General features: G+C 34.8%; 1 protein-coding gene across 2 annotated transcripts; it reads left to right on the top strand.

The window, feature by feature from the left end:
- Positions 1–73: 73 nt before the first annotated feature.
- PDLIM3 (PDZ and LIM domain 3) lies at positions 74–20,462 on the top strand (the record flags this gene model as incomplete). Of its 2 annotated transcripts, XM_079534562.1 has the most annotated exons (8): positions 74–166; positions 4,504–4,655; positions 6,221–6,305; positions 12,200–12,267; positions 15,467–15,730; positions 18,353–18,486; positions 19,615–19,726; positions 20,273–20,462. In XM_079534562.1, 8 exons carry the CDS (start codon positions 74–76, stop codon positions 20,460–20,462), a joined length of 1,098 nt encoding a protein of 365 aa, XP_079390688.1. The 2 variants fall into 2 exon arrangements, with proteins under 2 accessions (XP_079390688.1, XP_079390689.1); XM_079534563.1 differs by lacking the exons at positions 12,200–12,267; positions 15,467–15,730 and adding an exon at positions 11,617–11,804.
- Positions 20,463–21,211: the final 749 nt, after the last annotated feature.

Raw genomic sequence — 21,211 nt, 5'->3', positions numbered from 1 at the left:
CACATCCTCCTGCAGTTCAGCCCTCATACACACCAAAGGAAAACAAGCAGGAACCCAGCAGCACCCAGCCACGATGCCACAGAACGTTATTCTTCCAGGACCGGCACCCTGGGGATTCAGGCTCTCAGGAGGAATAGATTTTAACCAACCTTTGATCATAACCAGGGTATGTGCTTTGTTCATTTCCTTTGTATTTGTTGTATTTGACACCTGTTGCAGATTTTTGCCCTTTACTTTTCTTAAGTTCAGAGACACAGATGAAGCTGTGCACAGATCAGCAAGCAGCTGCTGGCTCTGAGCAGAGCTAGCCGAAAGCTAACTGCTTTAAAAGTTTTGTGTAACATTTCTATAACTTTGTTATTGGTCTAAAAGAATACTTCTAATTATGCCCCAAAAATTAAATTCAAATGCTCTGGCAGCAGGAAAACTTTGTCATGATTTCCCCAAGCATTCAGATGAGAAAATGAGTTCTGAGCCTCTGAAGGCCAGAGCCCCACTGCTCCCACTTTCATTGCCTGCCTGAGTGCTCACCAGGGAGACATCGCCTGGCAGGCAGCTCCTCATGCCTGCAAGTTTGTGTTCTGCAAATTCTCCGTGCCAACTTCCTGAGATGAATCTAACTTTAATTAAACTGAAGTTTGCATGTTGCCAGCAAAAGCAACAGCACCTGCTTTTAAATCTGAAAGTTTTCCACTTTCGTGAATGTTTAATTAAGGAATTATCTAAAGTTATCTATCCTAAATATGCAAGAGAGAATTCGTCTGTGTTTTCTGCCATATTTAGTAACAGACAATTCACGTTAACCCCCCACTAAAGGGCAGGAAGAACTCAAGCCTTCATATTCCCATGATTTTGAACTATTAATTGCAAATTGCTTATGAAATAAATTACTTGATGAAAGGAGCATATAAGCAGACAGCTGCCATGCATCTACAGATATATATATCCTGTCATTAAGTAGACTTGTATTTCAAATTTTTTTTTATTGTTATTATTTTGAAAACTGTGTTAAACACATTAAGGATCAGAACTAGTTCTCCTTATGTTTTTGCTGCTTTTTAGCACCTCAGACACATTGAGTATGCAATGCATGAGCCACCAAGCCCCCGGCACCTTCCCCCCCTCCAAAGCCCCGCACTATGACTCAATATATACACTATGTCTGGTATTAAATAAACATCAAAAGCCTTGAAGGATGAATGTCACTCTTGATGCCTTGCAGTAAATACATTTCTAAACAGGCGTCCACAGAAGTCATCAAGCCTTTTTATATTATACCAGTAAGAATTAATTTCTTTTGATCACTTACTCCAGATTCACACTAGCATAAACACAATTACTTTAACTGTAAATAAAAGAGAGTGCACAACTTCATAAAAAACATTCATAAGGTATAACAAAAAGCTTTAAGCAAACAGTAGACAAAAAACAATGAATAAAGAAAAAAAAACTCTGGATTTTTTGGGGCCTTCATTGCCTTTTATGGGCTTCCAAAAGAAAAATAGTTTCCATTATCTCTAATGAAAAATATTTTAGCGGTGTCTGGTTTGTATTTCCTTTGTGTTTAGATTAAGTGCAATGAAGTTTAAAACTACTGTAACAAAGGATGTTACTATAAATGTAACTTTCTGAAGATTTTACAATTGACTCATACCTACCAAATGTCTCACAAGACGTAAGTCATGGGCTTTTAGCAAACTATGGCAATACTCAAAAATCACATTGCAAGTAGACCTATGAAATAATGTATATATGTATGAGAAAGAAGATGTTTATGTTTGCTTAGCTTAAGTTTAATGATTTTAATGGTAGATTTGTGTAATCTTAGGGTTTTTTCGGTTGTGGTGGCGAGTTTTTTTGCCACATCATACAATTAGAAGAATCTTCCAATAAGTATTGTGCTGTAGATCTTAACCACTAGTGAACAATTTGTGGGATTCACATACCCTGCTTTTTTGGGCCTACGTGTTCGTTTCATAAGAGGAATCAACAGTAGTCTATTCACATTTGGCTCAACTGGCCTGACAAGAAATGCTGTTTGCTATAAAGAGGAGGACAGAAATTATTTTCAAACATTTTGAATAAAACAATTGAACAGGTGTACATTTAGGTGGCTATAACAGCCCCTTGTTCAACAAGAAAAAGCTTTTACTAGAACAAGTCAGAGGGCCCACGGCAGAGGAGATCATCATACACCTGTCTAATGAACAGATGCCATCTCAAAAATCCATTTGCAATTTTTCCAAGCAAGACAATTCTCTTGACTGTTTCAAGCAAATGCAAAGACCACAAATCCCGTGATCTCTGAGAGGATGGAAGAAAGAGAAGGGGGATAAAAATAGACACATTCAGTTAGATTCTATTAGGGTCAAAAATGATCAGCTAACTGGAAATAAGGAAAATAATTTTTTAAATCCTTGGAACTCTACAAAGATGAAAGAAATTATCTAAGCAAAATGATCAAAACCCCAGTATCACGAAACAGAACAATTTCCATCTATGTTGAGCAGAAGATAACAGTTTGGGTCACGTATTTAGAGGAATGCAAACCTAGACTTTAAGTCATATTAAATAAAGCATTACACAAAATTAAAACTTCTGGAGGTTGGAGTGAATGGTAAAACATTATTAACTCTAGATTTCAGTTCTGTTTTACTACAAACTTTTACAGATCACGATGCAAGTATTTATATTAATTCAACTTCATGTTTAGCCTCTCTGCCTGCAAACATTCAAAACTTCATAAAGTAAAAGCTTAAAATATTTATCAAAGTGTAAGTCTATTAAACAGATGCAGAGTGTTTTTCTTCAAACAGATACTTTAACCATGTGGGATAAAGAGTTATCTCTGTCAACATCTGAATGCTCAACAGCTATATTATCCAAATAAAAAGTATGCAGAAGAATGCAGGAACAATAGATACATCATACAGATGTGTCTGAAAGAGCAAGAAAAAAGTTTTCTGAAAGTACCAGTAGGATCTATCTCATAAAGCAGGGATGGCCAACAAACGCTGTGCTCGTAACATTTTGTAAGTAGTCACAATGCACATTTCATAAGTCACTAGCTAGTTTCTTAAGATACGGCATCACTTATTGAGGTACCTGCAATGCCAATACTATACCTGTAATACTTTGTGACCACAGCGTGGTCCCTTTCTTCACTTGAGAAAGAATGACAGAATGGCTGGTTTTGCCCATTATATTTAGAGCATTAGAGAATTTAGCAGACATTCTAATGCCAGCGGCCTCTCCTGCAGTTGTCATTCCATGCATGTCCTCCACATGCTAGACAAAGTCAGGAACAGGCTACAGGAAGAATGGTCTCTCCCACCCATTTCTTGCTGCAGTAATGTAAGTGGTCTCAGTGGTTTATTTAAACTAGCAGCTGTTGAAATTTGACAAGCAGATCACTCTGGGGTCTCCAGACTCAGAATCTGCAAGAAACTTTCTTGATCCATATTCAAAATGACTATTCAGGCACCTTAACACTTTGTTCGATACAAAATAGGCAAGCCCATCCTTTTGGATGTTGATGGGGCTAATAACCTCCAGCTGGTTACAAGCACCTGTTTTGAAAGCTTACTTAACTCATGTGATAATAATACATGCACTACAGCTTGTTGCAGAAAAATAACAAATAAGTTTACAAGTAGGAAAGCAGAAGAAAAAAGAGACTGCAAAACCCTAATTTCCTCAAGCATTCAAACTCACTGAACAGAGATGGACAGCTAGAAAGAGTAAAAAATGACTGGCTGACATTTCCCACTGTTTCAATAGTGATACTCTTTTTGGCATGCATTGTTTGGTATTTCACCTGGAAGAATCACTGTGAAGTGCACTACTAAAGTTCTTCAGTCCTACTGAAGTGCAGTAGGACTGAAGAACTTTAAGGAATTCAGGATCCAGGTTAGACATGAATAAAGAGAAAATATTATTTCAGTATTATTGGCATTTTTATGATTACTTAAATAGACAACATGAGAAGGCAAGCTTGCAGGAAATACATTCACTCCTGTATGTTGTCCGTAAGCACAGTGAGACCACAAATGTCCTTCTATGTTCCCCAGTCAGTGAAAATCACACACATGAACATTAAACACAACTATTTAGCAGAGTACTATTTTGCTACTGCCTCAGGTTTTGAAGAAGAACATCACCACTTTCTCAATTAAATCACACAATGGCAGTTGAGATGAAAGGCTCAAAGACAAGTTAAAGTAAGTACAGAAATTAAAGTGGAACTTATTTAATTCAGAAAGTGTGAAAACAATTTTCATCTACTTTGAAGTTATGATGAATAAAGCACGCCTGTTGATCTGACAATAAAACAACAGAGAAACCACCAAAACTGCAAAGGCAAGGCTTTTGGGAGAAATCAGACAGTTGTTTATATACCCACTCCTCCCACACCCAGTCCAGCAGAAAATAGAATGAATTTCACCATGCTTCCCTATCAGCTATTAGGTATGAATGCAACTTCACTCAGAATTTGTTTTTCAGATTACACCTGGAAGCAAGGCTTCTACTGCCAACTTGTGCCCTGGTGATGTTATTGTGGCTATCAATGGCCTAAGCACAGAGAACATGACACACAATGATGCTCAGGAAAGAATTAAAGCAGCTACACACCAGCTTTCCTTGAGAATAGAGAGGTACGTGAACATATCTGCTTATTTCTGAGAAAAGATACTGTATAATCAACCAACCCAGACACTGCAACCATTATGTAGGTTAACTACATCAAATAATTCTGAGAATTTCACAAAACCTTTCAAATTACACACATGCAAACCTACCTCACCAACTCCACATCAGGCAATAGTCCCAGAACACATCCTCAGGAACAGGATTAATTTCCATCAAGGAACTCTCCTGAAGAATCACTGAGCTATGACCCCTATCCCTCACTGCCTCTACTGACTTCATAAGCCTTATATTTACCATAGGGAAATATTCTTAACATTCTTGGGAAATAAAAAGCTGGAAAGGGCCAAGCAGTGGCCTTAGCTAGCTGTCACTTGGTCAGTTACCTCAGTATTCTAGCACTCTCGGCTCCAAGCACTTATCACTGCCTCCTGCCCTCAAACACAGGTGGAAAAAAAGTAGCTAAAAAAACAAAAAGCCCTCTTACCTGAAATGCACAAGCCCAAAAATTTCTTACAGTCATTTCGCTCCTCTAAAGCTATCATGAGGAACAACATACATCTTCACATCCCCTAAATGTGTTTGTTCAGCCTTTAATCAAAATCACTTTCCCAGCTGTCTCCAGGAATCAGACCACTCTGACCAACCTGACGCCCTTAGGGAGACGCAGCACTTTGTTCCAGCTGACCACAATATTCCTTTCCAAATAAAGGAGTATTTTTCTTGGAAGAAGAATCGTCTAGTTACTAGAGCCTAGACTTTAGATTAAAAATTCCTACGCTTAATTGCAGTATATCAATCTGTTACAGGCTGCTACATACCATTTAACAACTCTTTTAAGAAGTATTTAAAAATATGGTAAGTGTAATTTTCCATGTGAAGTTTCAGCAAATTAAAAAATACTAAATATTTGGATTTACATAACAAACAATATTACTGTATAGACTGTATATTAATGGTTAATGTTAGTATTGCAGCATTCTAAAATCAGCTGCCAAATTTTCCTTTGCCCGTGAAGTCAGAATTGTAACTGTTATTTATGTGTTGCTATCTGCACTGAAGTAACTGAAAGAATATCTATGCAACATCTATTTACAACTGGTTATATACCTTGTGTACCTAAATTGCACCCTTCCTCCATTGAAAAGCAGCTCTTCCACAGATACTGTGGTCATGAAAAAATAAACTGATATTGAGGTTTAGGAAAATTCCTAATATACACATCTATTTGTGCAAAATATTTAAGATATCCAAAAAGCTATCAAACATTTAAAAAATAAAGCTGTAAAAAGCTTGCTCTACTCAAAACAGAAACTGACTAGTTCTCCTTTGCATTCCATTAACTGTTAAAAAATTATTTCCAATTCTTCATAATGTAAGTAATTGAAAAAATATACATATACTTTTTAATACAGTTCACATATAATACACAAATACTGTTAAAGCACTTTCATGTTAAAACAGTAACAAAGCATAAAACAAACTAAACTTTCAAACTATACTAGCTTTTACCAGAGATATATAACTATACAGGAATTCAAGTTCTTTAATCTCTGCCTTTTTCTCTTTGTAGGGCACAAACTAAATTATGGTCGCCACAAGTTTCGGAAGATGGCAAAGCAAATCCCTTCAAGATAAATTTGGAAGCTGAACCACAGGTATGAATTCTTTAAATTTACCTAAACATTTTCACTCATGTATTTACACTTCAAATGATCTCCTTTGTGGTCATTAAAATTCTTTGAATACCACTCCATCCATTATCTACCAGTTTAAGCAAATACAAATCATAACAGTTTTCAGATACATAAGCATCACCTTATTTGATGGACGCTTTAGTTTTTCAGCTACAAATGAAACAAAATGTTAACAAGCTACAACACAGACCCATTTTTCTTTGAAACTGCACATATCACCACAGTTCTACTATGGATAAAAATACCTCCTTTTATTCTGATACTGTTGAAGTTGCTTTAACTCCTTCAGAGACTTTCTGATGAAGTCAGGAATGGATGTCAAACACCAGTGCAATGCGTCCATCACATCTCAAAAGTCTTTTTAATGTAACAGGTAACACAACAGGGAAATTCATTAATGTTGCTTCTCTCTATTTCCATGCACTTTTACACTGTACTACAGAACTGAAAGTTACAAAACTGTTCAACACACATGCACTGATCAATAAGCAAATCATTCACCACTTTTGAACAGCCTGATCCTGTTTCTTGTACGTGAGCAAAGTAAATCCATTCAATTTAAATCCTCCTTTCTCTTAAACTAATACCCAGTTCCTGTGCAAATCTTTCAGCAGAAGTTTCCATGTTGTTATCTGTTAATTGTCTAGCTGTTGTCTATAACTAGTGCTTTACTTCCTTCGCCACTCCTCCTTTAACATACATAAACATTTGCTGTAGTCTCAAGAGAGAAAGGGAAAAGAGCATTCTCATTGCAGGTCAGGATCAAAGTTAGCATGTCAAAGTGTTTATTTTGTGTTACCCCAGGGAAAATAAATAAATAAATAAATAAATAAGAGCAGATTCTATTTGAACCCATTCTATGGAGTGAATGCTTCCACCCATTCTGTTCTCACAATTGCACTCCAAAACTTGAATACAGCATTCTGGTGTTCTAGTTCTCTCTCTGTTCTGCTCTAAAGCCTTTATGTTAGACGATACAGCAAACTTCAAGAGAAATAATCCACCTTCCTCAGCAGTAAGAGACAGTATAATGAAGAAACAAAATAGCTATTTTAAATGCATATTTCTGTGGAATAGCTGGGATATACATAGAAGACATAGCAGTAGAACAAAGTGACTACAATCTGTACAGAAAATGATGTAGGTATGTATTACAGGACCATAATCCCTTTTACATGTATGCTGCATTCCTAAGAGGAGCTGTTAGTTAAAAATAAATCATAAGATTTCTCAAAGTGCTATTTGGCAGGCTACTAAAAAGCAGTCTCCATTGGGCAGTTAGAAAAAATATCTATCCCAGATTTAAACAGCCAGCATCTCCATATGGTACAGAAGTATGTCTACTTCTTTCCTTTATCAGAAAATCAGGAGTACTAATTAATTTCAATAACTATTAGGTATCAGAAAAGCAGCAATGTTAGTAAACAAATATGCTAAACCATCCTCAAGACAGTTAACATTGTAGTTAAATTCTGCTGAAGAACATCCATCAATCTGTTCTACCTGTGTGAAAAAAATATAGCCTTTTTTCTATAAGTGCTGAAATTTTAAACTTAATTTTATGGCGTATTTTGTCACAGCACATGAAACCCTGTGGTGTGTATACCAACAATGCAAACAGCAGAATGAAAATTCGTCAGATGATCATTTACAGCACAGCTACAATCTGCATAAATGACAGTAATGTGTGCTGCTGTCTAACAGTGAACATAAGCATTGAAGCCCAGGCGAGTGAAACAAAATCTAAAAACAGTATAGTACTACTTCAAATGCAAATCCCATTTATCCAAAAGTATTGCACACACTGGTTGGTCTACAAAAATGGAAAATCACTGAGTTGTATAAAAAGTATTTCCGACATCTGCATAACAATTAAAATTACTCAGAAGGTGACAGATGTTATAAAGATAGTTACAACTTTTCACTTTTGCCAGATACATGATCTAAAGTACACTAAGAAAGTTTCACAAGGGGGGAAATCAGTAATTTAAAATCGATTAGTAGCTAACTATATAAGAATAAGACTTAAACAATCTTCTTAATTAATGATTTTAATTTGCAAGCTAATAAAAGGTAGTTATAAATGAAAGTAAAACATACTTTAAATAGTTCAGCAAATCAACAGAAGGTCAAAGAAAGCTTACTTTAATTTCAGCAGATAGAAAGTGTTCTGTAGATGCTTGGAGATGGTTATGTGAAAATTGATAAACAATTAACACTGTGCCTAGTTTCAGCTATGGAACAAGAAACCTTTACACAGCGGAAAGCTTTTGCATTAGGCTGAGCAGCTCCAGTCATTTGGAGACTAACAGAGGCAATTGTCAAAGCAAATAAAAACTCCCCAGAGGAGAAACTAGTGGAAGAGAATATAAAGATAACAATCCCAGCAAACAACTTCCAGTGGTAGTTGCTGACCAGGAGTTCTGAAATCTCTTGAAAGCGTTCCCATATAAGAACCAACCACTTCATTTTGTTAATCTGGAGCAACCTACAGCACAATGAATAATAGGAAATAATAGACTACTTGAAGTACTACTAATACATTTCCCTCATATTCTGTAAAAAAGTAATTTAGAACAGAAGGTTCTCAAATAATATAATTAAGAAAAGACAATCAAAGTAAATGACAAAGTGAATCTTATTTTAAAAAAAACAAAGAAAACAAAAAAGAACACCTCATATATACTTTTCTACTATATTGTTAATGTAAAACAACACTATCACCTGTAAATTTTTTTGTCATTTACAACTCTTTTAATCTCAGGTTTCCATCATCACAATTTCTTGAATTGTTTTTATTTGTGTTTTTTTTTTGTTTTTTTTTTTTTTATTATTCCTTCTATCTTTGCTTTTGAACATTCTGTTCCCTGTTACTAGACCTCTGGCCTTAAAAGACATAATACATTCCTTGAAAATATAAATATACTGTATACATAAATAAGTCTATAAATCTAAACAAAACAGAATATTCTACAAAATTTATAGTTTATTACTACTTCTAGTCAAGTACTGAAATTATACACTTACACTCATGTTGTTTGGAGGACCTAGCCTGTCTTCTGTAACAGCATTCACAGAGATTTTAGTCACAGAGTACCTCAACATGTAAACCTGTGTGTACTCATGGCAGTTAGCCCCAAAGAATGCCATCATACAATCCTTGCTGCATACACTTCTACAGACTTCTGGGGCTGTGTTCATATTGTTCCTGACACCTGTACCAAAATGCAAAATGTACTTAGTCATGCAAAAAAAAACATCCGTCTTGAAGAAAAAAAAATAAATTAAGAAATGAAATACCATAATGATCACACATTCCTGATTATGTATTTCAACAACATCCAGTTCTCATTTTGCTTTTGAAATAAAAGAGGACTTTTTACAGACTCAGTAAGATCCAATAAACACAAGAGCTGGACTGTTTTTGCTGCTGTATGTTCTGTCATTGATATTTTATATGAAGAGATGATTTTAAATTAAAAAGGAGTTAATTTAAGTTGAATTAACTGCAAGTACTTTTTTCAAAACTGTTATACTGTAAATATGCTACTCTGATGCCACGTCTCCTGTGCTGTTCATTTGTCAACCTAATTAAATGGGGTGAAATGACAGTGTTCCTTGTTGCTTTTGCTTGCTTTGCATTCATACGTGGATTTAAATCAATTTAAAATATTTTGATATTAATATATTTCATGAGACATGAACCTAAACAGTAGTTGCTTACTTCCATTTACTAATAAATTTTCTCAATTGCAATGCAGTTCTGACAGAAAGAAACAAAGATTGCAAGCAAAACCTTTGTGCACATCTATCTGATTGCTTCTTTCAATAGTCTCTTACAATGTAATGCTGCTAAACTCTCCCATTTAATACAACTGCTTTTACTGTTTGCATTTCCTGACTGCACATTCTATATAACCATGACTTTTCTTTTCATCTGTTCCTAAATATATTCCTGCATATGTAGCTTTAAATGAAAACTACGGAGCCAGTTCACATTCAGGTTATCATAATTTCAAAAATTAAAATCTACAGATGTCAAAAATGTGTCCATGCTTATCTAATCTGCTCTCCTGAATTACTTATTCATATTCATATATTCATACTATATGCTTACTTAATCTTATTATTCTGAATTAAGTATTCAAATTGTATTGTATTTGTTGCTAATTTGTTTAAAGTCAAATTTTTCTAGCATTCCTAAAAGTTAGCATAATCTAAGAAAGGCATTTTTGCATCTCAAAAAAATAAAAACTTTGTTTAAAAAACGACTTAGCAGAACAAGAAAACTCATTTGCATAACTTGCAAGATTTAACTGAAAGACCACGGTTGCATCAGAATAATTTTAATACTGAAGATGTTGGGTATGTAACAATTAAAAAACACGTGACAGCAAATACACAGCATAAATTGTACGTAATGATTAAACCAATCTGGAATAAAATTGATAAGGGAATATCAGAACAAACCCTCATAGGTCATATGACACTGTGTGATACCAACATGATTACATACATTGTCTACGGTATTGTAGCATTACTCCAACCACACTTTTAAGTGTAGAATATAACTTTCAGGAATAAGAAAGGACTCGGCATGTGTGAAAGTTCTGTCCTCGGTTCAGATTTCATCCTCTGTAGATTTGCTGTCAAGTGGCCTAAACCTTAGGAAAATCAAACACAAGGCAAAATACACATCCCACATCCAAAGTCAAGATAGCAAATTGGCAGAGCTAAGCTACGGAAGTACCAACAATCTCTGCTATCTTACCATTGAAACTTCCAGTCTCTAAAGAAGAATGCCATTCAAACTGTAGAAACCTCAGTTAGGAATGAGACTTTTTTATTCTATATCGATCAAGTGCACACATAGCACTGTCACTGAAAAGCACTGCAGGACAGCAACAAAGGATGATGGACTATAGTATCAAACACTCTTCATCCACTGAATGTTTCTACAAGATGAACCTCAACAGTGTAAAATCTAGAGAATACAACAGGTCATCTCACTCATTTCTTCTTGAACTTTCATGCTACTCACAAATGTGGAATGGCTTCTGGTTGCTCTGAGACAAAAATAATCTCTGAATGTGTACGGCTTCAGAAGAAAACAGAAAATTCGTAGAATAATATAGTATGCTTGCATCAGTTAAAAAATAACAAAGTTAAAAGTAAAAAATGCAGAGATTAACAATACTGATGTCAGTTTTACTCATTACTAGCTTTGGTGTGCATTGTAGCTCTGTGTATTTTGTCTGCCTATCATGTACAGGAATTCAAGCCTATTGGTACAGCTCACAACAGAAGGGCCCAGCCTTTTGTTGCAGCAGCAAATATTGATGACAAAAGACAGGTAGTGAGCTCCTCCTATAATTCTCCAATTGGGCTGTACTCATCTGGCAATATACAAGACGCACTCCATGGACAGCTGAGGAGTCTCATTCCTAACGCATCACAAAAGTGAGTACTTGTATTTTTTTGTGTTATATCACTATCTGTTCTGTTTTCAGTTAAAAAGTCCAGCTCTTGCTGTTTTTTTCTGATAATCAGGAGTTTGTTGGTTATCCAAAAAATGAGTGATAAATGAAGCAATTTTTTCCAACACATAAAACTCTACATTCAACTCTGTAGTAACACTGCAGGTACCTAGAATTCTCCTCCCCCTACTGATCTGCAACACTGCAATCTAATTCTTTTCTAATACCTTTACTTTGCAGCTTTTAAGTTCCAGGAATGTACAAAATAAAAAAGGTTACTTCATAGTTATGATTTTAAAGCGTTATCAGCAACCTTTTAGCTAGAAGTAAACATTTATAGGCTTATAGAAAGCTATTTTAACCCTTTTTTCTTTACAGGATATGAACTACTTTGAACACAAGCATAATATTCGGCCCAAACCTTTCATACTCCCAGGCCGAAGCAGGTTATAAACTCTGAGTGCTGTGATGAATTTGAATGCATGGTGTTACTTTTTAATGGATACTCACAGTTTGCATTAATATAGCATACTGAAGCATCTGAAATTAACTTATGGTGGTATATTATGTATGGCTGGAGTTTAAAACCCTGAAGTGCTTAACTTGCAGATATCAGGCTCAAAATTCAAAATTTCCGAAAGCAAACAGGTCCAGGCCCTACTCTCAGTTATACATATATGATTGTGAAATAACTGCAACCACAAACCTGATTCAGTTTATAGTGTGGCACCAAGTATTGTACACTTAGAAATATACTGAGCTTTGAAATTCTGTCCAAAAACAAATGTATGAGATTTCTTCACTTGCTAAATAAAAGATAGGTATTTCTGCAAGTTAAAGTCCAGGCTCTGTGGTGATTTTAAGTTAAAATTTCAGCAGATAGGTGGTCAGAAGATATCCTAATGACTAATGCAGAGCTAGAATAACTACTACTGTTACAGACGTGTATATCTGTAAAATGCAGAATAGCTTATATATTAATATTAATTGTTTCAGTCTAATATTCCTCAATCATAGCTGGGGGTAGAATATCTAATTTACTATTATTTGCAGTACTAAATGCAGAGGGGAGAGGGAAACAATGCAAATTCTTTCAAGCTCAAAAGGGCTCAACCAATACAATATACTGTGATGTTATTTTTTATGCTTTCTAGCAGTAACAGGTTTTACCAGTGGATTTAGTGTTCTGTATTTCATTCTGAGGGTCAAAAATGCCTGTATGCTATGTTATACTACTTCAAGTCTGACAGACTAGACTGAAAAAGCAGAATAGTTGATTCCTGCATACAAAGGACAATCTCATATGGACTATCAGTTTTGTCAGATGTATTTTATTTTTTTTTCACTATCTGAGTGACAAAAAGGAAACTAATAGACAGATAGAGACCCATCCTTCTGTGAACAAAAAGAACGATGTAGAATGGAGAAAACATGCCCATCTCTACTAGGAGGCTGATGACAATACAGGATAAATGATAACAGTCTTTAGGAAAAACGTGGCCTCTAACTACAGACAGCATTTATATATATATCTAGAACTGAGTTTTGGACCATGAGGTACCATTTGTGGGTATCTAATCAGACACAGAAGTTCAAATGAGTGTATGGGAGCCTACTCTCAATTTCCCAATATTTTCAGAGATAATGCTGAATTAAATTGTCCGTTTTCCAGCTTGTCAGGAGAGCACCAGCCTACCAGAAATGTAAGAAGTTTCAGAACTTTAGTTGGCTACGGTCTGTATAGTGTTCTAGCATTGCAGAAGTCTATATTTGAAAACTGCACTCATTCATGGACAATCTTAATTCTACAAAATCTTGTCTGTCGCACAGTTTATCTCCTACTTTTTCATTAGTTTGAATGAAAAAATATTCTTTGTTGAACAAAGCAAAACAAAAAAATCCACCTCCAATTTGACCATATCTATCCCTTTAGAACAGACAGCTGAAGGTAAACAGCACTTTGATGACAAGAGCTGATTCTAGGCTGTGGGATTGAACTAACATTCAACATTAGCCACAACTTTGGATTAAACTAACTGGAAATTATATTTTATATATGATTACATTCTGTTTATACTTCATCCTGCTTTAACACCACTTCAGCTGCTAATAGCAAGATTTACACTTTTTCTGCTCTTATTCTATTTTTTTCCACTTACTAACAGTATCAGCGCTGACAAAGCAAGATGCTGCAGAATGTATGCTGCAGGTGTTGTTTTTATTTTTTTTTTAAGATTGTGAATTTATAAATAGCCATATATATTAATATTTTCAGCTGACTCTTGTTGGATGATGATACAGAATTTGTACTTTTGGTTTAAGACTTGCCTGTCCTTTCTGAAATTAGCTTTCTTTTCATATGTCTTTAATTGTAGAAAATGTATTTCCCTTTAAATTTTTAAGAAAGTGGTCCTACACAGATTCTCCATTGAATCAGGGGAGAATTTCAGTTCTTCTCCATGCAAGAGTATCTCCTGAGCAAAGTATGATCAAATTGTGAAATACAGTATTATTTTACAGGCTTACAAAAAATCATTCAGCTTGGAAAGAACTAATCACAACCCTGATACAGAGGAAAAAGATTTTTATCTTCTCTTGGTTCTGAATATCATATAAATGGTAACAAATTACACAACAACAGGAAAAAAATATCCCTGGAATCAAGGAAGCCTCTGAGATGCTCTGAGCAAAATACTGAAGTCTTCAAATTAGTGACACTGAAAATGACTTCAAGCTTAATGTTTACATTTTTTACATTATTTTACCAGACCTTTTTCACAGATGTTAGTGCACATTAACTCTAATTCAGTAATATAGAGCAACATCAATATTTCTCCAAAACTGTACATCTTCTTTATTTTATATAAATTACATGCAATCATCTGCTTCAAAAGCAGTAAAATGAATATTCTTGTGAAGGACCATTTTATATTCTATTAAAAACACTGTCATTTAGAAAAGCAAAAGTACAACTGGCTGTTAAAGCATTGTTTTCTTCTATGAAATTTTCAACAAATTTTACAAATAAAATATATTGATAAAATAATTTTAAAAGACGAGCTCACACAGAATTTAAGGGAATCTGGGCAATGTCATATTCATTATTTTACACTACTTTAATTTCTTCAGATGTGGACTGAGATGGATTATGAAGTGCAGGGTTGGAATGGTGCATTCAGGATTCCAGTATTGCTGGTGTTCAATTCTGTCACTGGCATCACTGGCATGTACAACTCACATAATCTTTGTAGGCTACTCTTTTGAGATCTTAAGAATTACTTGCCTACAACAAGTTTTATGGAGGCTTAACTGGTCCTCAAACAAAATCTAGCGTTCAAAATGCAAATTAATGTTGTGTTCTGAAATATTAAATTCATTGTATTTTTTTTTTTTTTTACCGCCTAAAGAAAATGCTTGCCAGAATTTTAAGGAACGCATTATAACTGGCACTGATGCTTTTTACAGGAAAATGCTTTTCAGTGAGTACACATACTTTTGCTTTTCTCTACTTTCACTTTCCTGTATTTCTTACATACATACGCTTGCTAACATCACCGTATTCCTGTACTTTTGTCTTTATTCTCTATAATCCGATGCGCACTGCACACCTTTCTGCACTCTGGCTGTAATCTGTAATTAACACAGTGGATGCAGCACTCCTTCGGGGATTGACTGTGGCAGTGGACGTAGTACCCCCTCTTCAATTAGCACGGTTAGCTCCATCTGCCCCACCGAGCTGAAAGCAGTGTCCAGGATGGCCCCTAACGTTCCCCTGGAAATGGAGCTTCCTGGTGTCAAGATTGTACATGCTCAGTTTAACACACCTATGCAGTTGTACTCAGATGACAATATCATGGAAACACTGCAAGGCCAAGTTTCTACAGCTCTGGGGGAAACACCCGTGATGAGGTAATTAGAGAGTATGCTTGATATTTATGAATATATGAATTTAGAATGTACCAGCAGTCATGGGCTTTAATATCACACTGTTTCTTCAAGAATGTGTAAAAGGGTTAAAGACAAACTAAGTTATTTAAAGGCATTCAATCTTTCCATTAAAACACTAGTTGTTGATGACTTTTAGTATTAAAGAGGTCTTTCAGAATTTATAAATAACTCAGAGGAAATAATCTTAAATTTGTAATTAATAAATAAGAGCTGATTAAACTACCTGGACAACTTGCTGACTGGTCATTCCAAATTAAGATTCTGATTCCCTCCCAAATTCATAATTATTTTTTATTACTATCACAGTTGGTATTTAATAATTTATTAATTTAATAATCTTATTAAATTATTCTTAATAAATGATTCTTATTGATCATTAATGCAATATTATTATTAAGTCAAATTTATTTCAACTGCTGAAGTTAGGAGATCTTGTGGACAGATATTCATACTATTTAACTCCCTCTTGGGACAATTCATTCAGTAACTAGCTTTTATCAAAAAAGAGCCAGTTTTGACTTTCTAAACCTAAAAATGACCCAAAGATTAAAAGATGATTTATGAGTTTTATTTACTAAAGTAACTAAAAGTCAGGTAGGAACCTCACCAATATGGACAGCAGTGATAAATAATAAAAACTTTTAAAACTCTACTCATCTTTACAAGGTACAATTAATCATTAATTTTGGTTTATCTTTATTTTTGCTTAACAGTACTTACTTTTTTGTTATACAACAGGACTTAATAATTTATTATATATATGGTGTTAACTAAAGCTAATCACTAATACCTTAAATAAGCAGTAATCACTGGCACGAATAAGCCTTCTTCAGCACTTTGAAGAACTGGGCTGTAACTAACCATAAAAATCAAATTTATAAAGAAATATTTATATTCATGCTAATTTGATGAACACAAAACTGTACTTCATCTGAGTGATGTTAATCTACTGCATTAATGTTTACCCTCAATAACAACAACAAGAATAGGGAAAAAGAAAAAAGCCAAATGGCTTTTTCTTTATACTGTCATAATGGATTAAGCTCAAAGTAATCAGATTTCACAAATGCTTGTAGTGTTCTCAGTTTGAGAACTGACTCTCTACACAGGTTTAAAATGTCTTTTCTGTTATGGCATTCATTTTTACTCTGTATGAATTTAGGAATGTTATCTCATAGATTTGTTCCTGTTTTTTGCCTTTTGTATGTAATTGTATTATCACTTGTTTGGATTTCAGGAATATTTTAGTCAAGAAGAGAGACTGAGGGTCTGAATTTGCAATAGTGAAAATCTTTAGAAGTGAGCTTACTCTACAGATTAAAAACTTATTATGAAAGAACAGAACACGTTTTATACCAACTTGAATACGGCTCTGAACAATTTGGTTGCTCATAGAAGACCCAAAGAATTAATGTAGTCAACAGTAGTTATTCCTCTTACTGTACTATGTGACAGCCCAGATGTTATTCTGGGAAGGTAACAAAATCATCTAAATCAAAAACAGCCTAATTTCCTATGGAATTAGTTGCTTTTTTTCCAGTGGCAACCTATCCAAGGTACAACAGACCATAGAAGGCTTGTTGTAATAGGAAATTTAAACTGGACATTTACACAAGTATCAGTGAGATAACAGACTTCACTGAAGTAATTTTTACCTAATTAGTCCCAGTAGCAATTTGAAATTTATGGATGTCACACATTCGCCTCAGTTTCCCAGTATGTATAGTCATCTGCCCTTTCTCTCAGACATTGAAAATGTTAGTTAGCTCAATCAATTTTAAAATTCAGCATGATTTAAAATACCACAAAACATTTTTGGTAAAATCTTTTGTTTGCAGGTCACAAGAAATTCAACCACGAAACACTATCTGGACAAGAATTTACCTTATATTTTTGTCATGAAATTGCCATTATAAAAGTCACATCCCACCCTAATTTAATTTTAAAAGTAGATTTTCCATTCACCTGTGTTTATCTGCAAATGCAGTACCTACTTCAGTCTCTTTCTGTCACCTTCATAAATTAAGTAACAATTAGATTAGATAAGTAATCATTATTGTAACTAGTGAATGAGCCAACCTAGAAAAGCATGAATACCTTGACTTCATGGCACTCTCCCAAAGTGTTTGCTTAGGTTTTGGCTGACCCTATGTAACAATCTGCTCTGTGATTTTATCAGCATTCCTGAAGCCAGCTGCTGTGAAAATGGAATTTCTGGATACTGGACCAGAGAGCATCTGGTAATACAGCAGTTGATCACAAGAATGCAACTGCTTTGAAGTTAAACACAAGTACTGGCCTATTTCCAAATGCCCTTAGAGCCAGAGCAGTAATTATGGAAACAGCGTCATGAGTTCGTAGACTTATTTTTGTAAGAATTCCATGGATATCTTTTTCAGTACACTAGGCTCCAGAGAAGCCTATATAAAGCAGTGCTACCTGGAAGAAACAGTTTTCCAGTGGCTGGAGAAACTCACATATCTCTGTGGCTGTTTCCTGAATCACACTCTATGCCTGGCAGAGCTGTTCATTTGAAGTTATGTCTGTTAACTGCATTCTCTGCTCTTCCTCCCTGTGATGCAGTGACCCAGCTCCCACGGCAGTGCCTCAGTCTGACGTGTACAGGATGCTGCACTCTAACCAACAGGAGGAGCCCAGCCAACCCCGCCAGTCTGGCTCCTTTAAGGTGCTCCAGAATTTAGTCTCCGAGGAAGGTGGTTAATAATAACATATTCTACCTGTTCAACTTTTTTTTTTTTTTTTTTTTTTTTTTTAAATATTTGTGAGAAAGGGGAATCAGAGAATAAGAGAGATCAGAGCTGCACAGATTTCTGACAGCCCAAGTCTTTATAAATCTGACAAATAGTACACAAGCCTAGTAACATTTTCCCCCTTGCTCTTATGGCTAGCAATGTCTTGTGTTAATAAAACAGTGATGTTAATTTAAGACTGCTAATGTACAAAATAGTTTTTAACTGAATGATAAGTTTTATGTGTGAGAACTTGTGGGACACAAAGAAGGAACACACTCTCTTCCACATCCAGAAAAAAGAGAATTTTAAGCCAGCTTCTAAGAGAAGTTTCACTCGTTCCTTCTCCATTCTAAATGAAAACTAAAGAGGACAACACCATTTACAGTCATATTTCCTCCAAATGAAGAAGTTTTGAAAATAACAATAAACATTATTAAAGGCTACAAGTTTCTAATATTTACAATTACATTAAGCATAAAGAATAAAATATAACCAAATTTAAGCTAAGATGTGAATATTATAAATATTTATAATTTTTCCTTTTATATCTAAATATTTATGAGAGAAGGAATGAATGCGCCTATTTTTTCTGTACACATATTATTGTGGGATTTTATTTGGCATCTTCTTTTATATTTTATATAATTATTATATTATTTTATTTATATTATTATTATATAATTTTATATTTATATCATGTTACAAATCTTTTTGAACTCATTATATTGTTGTATAAATAAGTAAGCTTTCAGAGAGGTTGTGACTATGTTAAGGCCCTATGTTAAAGCCAAATCCTCCTCTTTCTCCTGTTTGTACCCAAGACCTGCTATCTAGAATTTCTATGTGTTTACGAGATAGAGAGCATTATATTTTTAATCAAGCTGTATCTGCTTTTTGGCTACAGTACACATCATTGTTCCCAATTCTAAAGACATGGGATTGGGCTCACAAAGCTTATATCAAGAAACTTCATTATTATTGGGCATAAGTGAAAGCTTGTAAACACAGAAGTACGTATTTACAGGAAAAGATTTAACTGTAGCAGACACTTTTGTATCAGCCTGTATTTAACAGAAATATTTTGGATTTCAGATGGACGTCCAGTGGGTACAAGAAGTGTGAAAGCACCTGTAACAAAGATACCTACTGGCCTGCCTGGAGCCCAGAAAGTACCACAGTGTGACAAATGTGGGAGTGGAATTCTGTAAGTTGTTTCTGCTCAGTTTTATAAATTTCTAGCTTAAGTGCACATCCCCAGTTTACATCCAGATAAACTACAGGTTTGTAGGTTGTTCCGTAGTATAAAGCATCCTCCTGACAAGCCAGTGGGAGCATCAAAAACACTCTGTGATCTGTTTTGAATCTGCCAGCTTTATATTCTAATGACATCACTAATTTCAGCAAAGAACACAGATAATGATGAGGAAATGGGTTTTATAAATACAATAATTTATTCAATGTATTAATAGGTGAGACTATACGTAAAGTGTTACAACCAAAATAAAATGTTCCTTCAAACTGGTTTTCCAGTGAGCTATTAGAAAGCTTATGTCATCACCTCTAACACATTTTATATTCTACTTATTCAAATTCATCTTACAACTTTAAATTCTCTAGAAGCTGGCAAAACCACTGGAGAAATAACTTAAAGGCCTTAAAAGAAACACCTAAAACTTATCTTGTGTTACACTTTAGTTTCTTTGCACTCTAAATTCGTATGAATTAATTGCTTTTTCTTGTTTTCACACAGAGGAACAGTGGTGAAGGCACGTGATAAATACCGACACCCAGAATGTTTTGTGTGCTCTGACTGCAATCTTAACCTGAAACAAAAAGGCTACTTCTTTGTGGAAGGCCAGCTATACTGTGAAGCTCATGCACGAGCTCGCATGAGGCCACCAGAGGGATATGAAGCAGTTACTGTTTACCCGAAATGCTAGTCTTACATTAGCACACAAACACACGCATGCACATGAAAAGCCATTAACAGCTTAGAACTGCAGTACAACTGTCAGGACTTCTGTCTGAATTCAAAGTAGCAGCTTTTAAACTTTCTCTTGTGATATTCTGAGGTGGAAGTCCCTATTAATCAGCAGTAACATACCATACCAGTAAAATTCAGCTAAAATTTTATCCTTGAAGTTGCCAATACAGCTCAATGGAGTATGAACTGAAACAGCTGTATAGGAATAAAAAAAAATATATAAATAAAGCAATTGAAACATCAGGGGTATTACACAATTACTGAGGTATATGCACCCAGTTGCTGTAATTAAGACATTATTTTTAACATGTTAAGAATCTAATATCCGAACAAATAGCAAACCAATCAAAAGCCTCATTGCGCTACAGGCTGGGCCCTACCCAAGAAAGAAACATGATCAATCATTAGAAAAGAAGCTATTTTACATGGATACTACAAAACAATGGGATGTTCATGCCTGTTTCAACCATTCAACTATCACCAATGTGTGCCAAAAATAGATTCCGCTTACTTCGCTTTCAATTTGGGGTTATATTTTCTTAATTTTCTGATGCAGCAAATGTGTTAAGAAATGAATGTCATTTCATATAATAAAAGGGCTAGTATCATAATGATCATTTAGTTAAGAAGCAAAATAATTCTACACTGTTTAATGATTTGCAAATGAAATCACCTTTCAGCTCTCACATCACTTAGCAGAAAATT

Source organism: Tetrao urogallus, assembly GCF_951394365.1.
Source record: "Tetrao urogallus genome assembly, chromosome: 4".
In the NCBI taxonomy this organism is placed as follows: domain Eukaryota; kingdom Metazoa; phylum Chordata; class Aves; order Galliformes; family Phasianidae; genus Tetrao; species Tetrao urogallus.
Note: the sequence above shows the minus strand (reverse complement) of the source record. Positions and strands in the feature narration are given on the sequence as shown.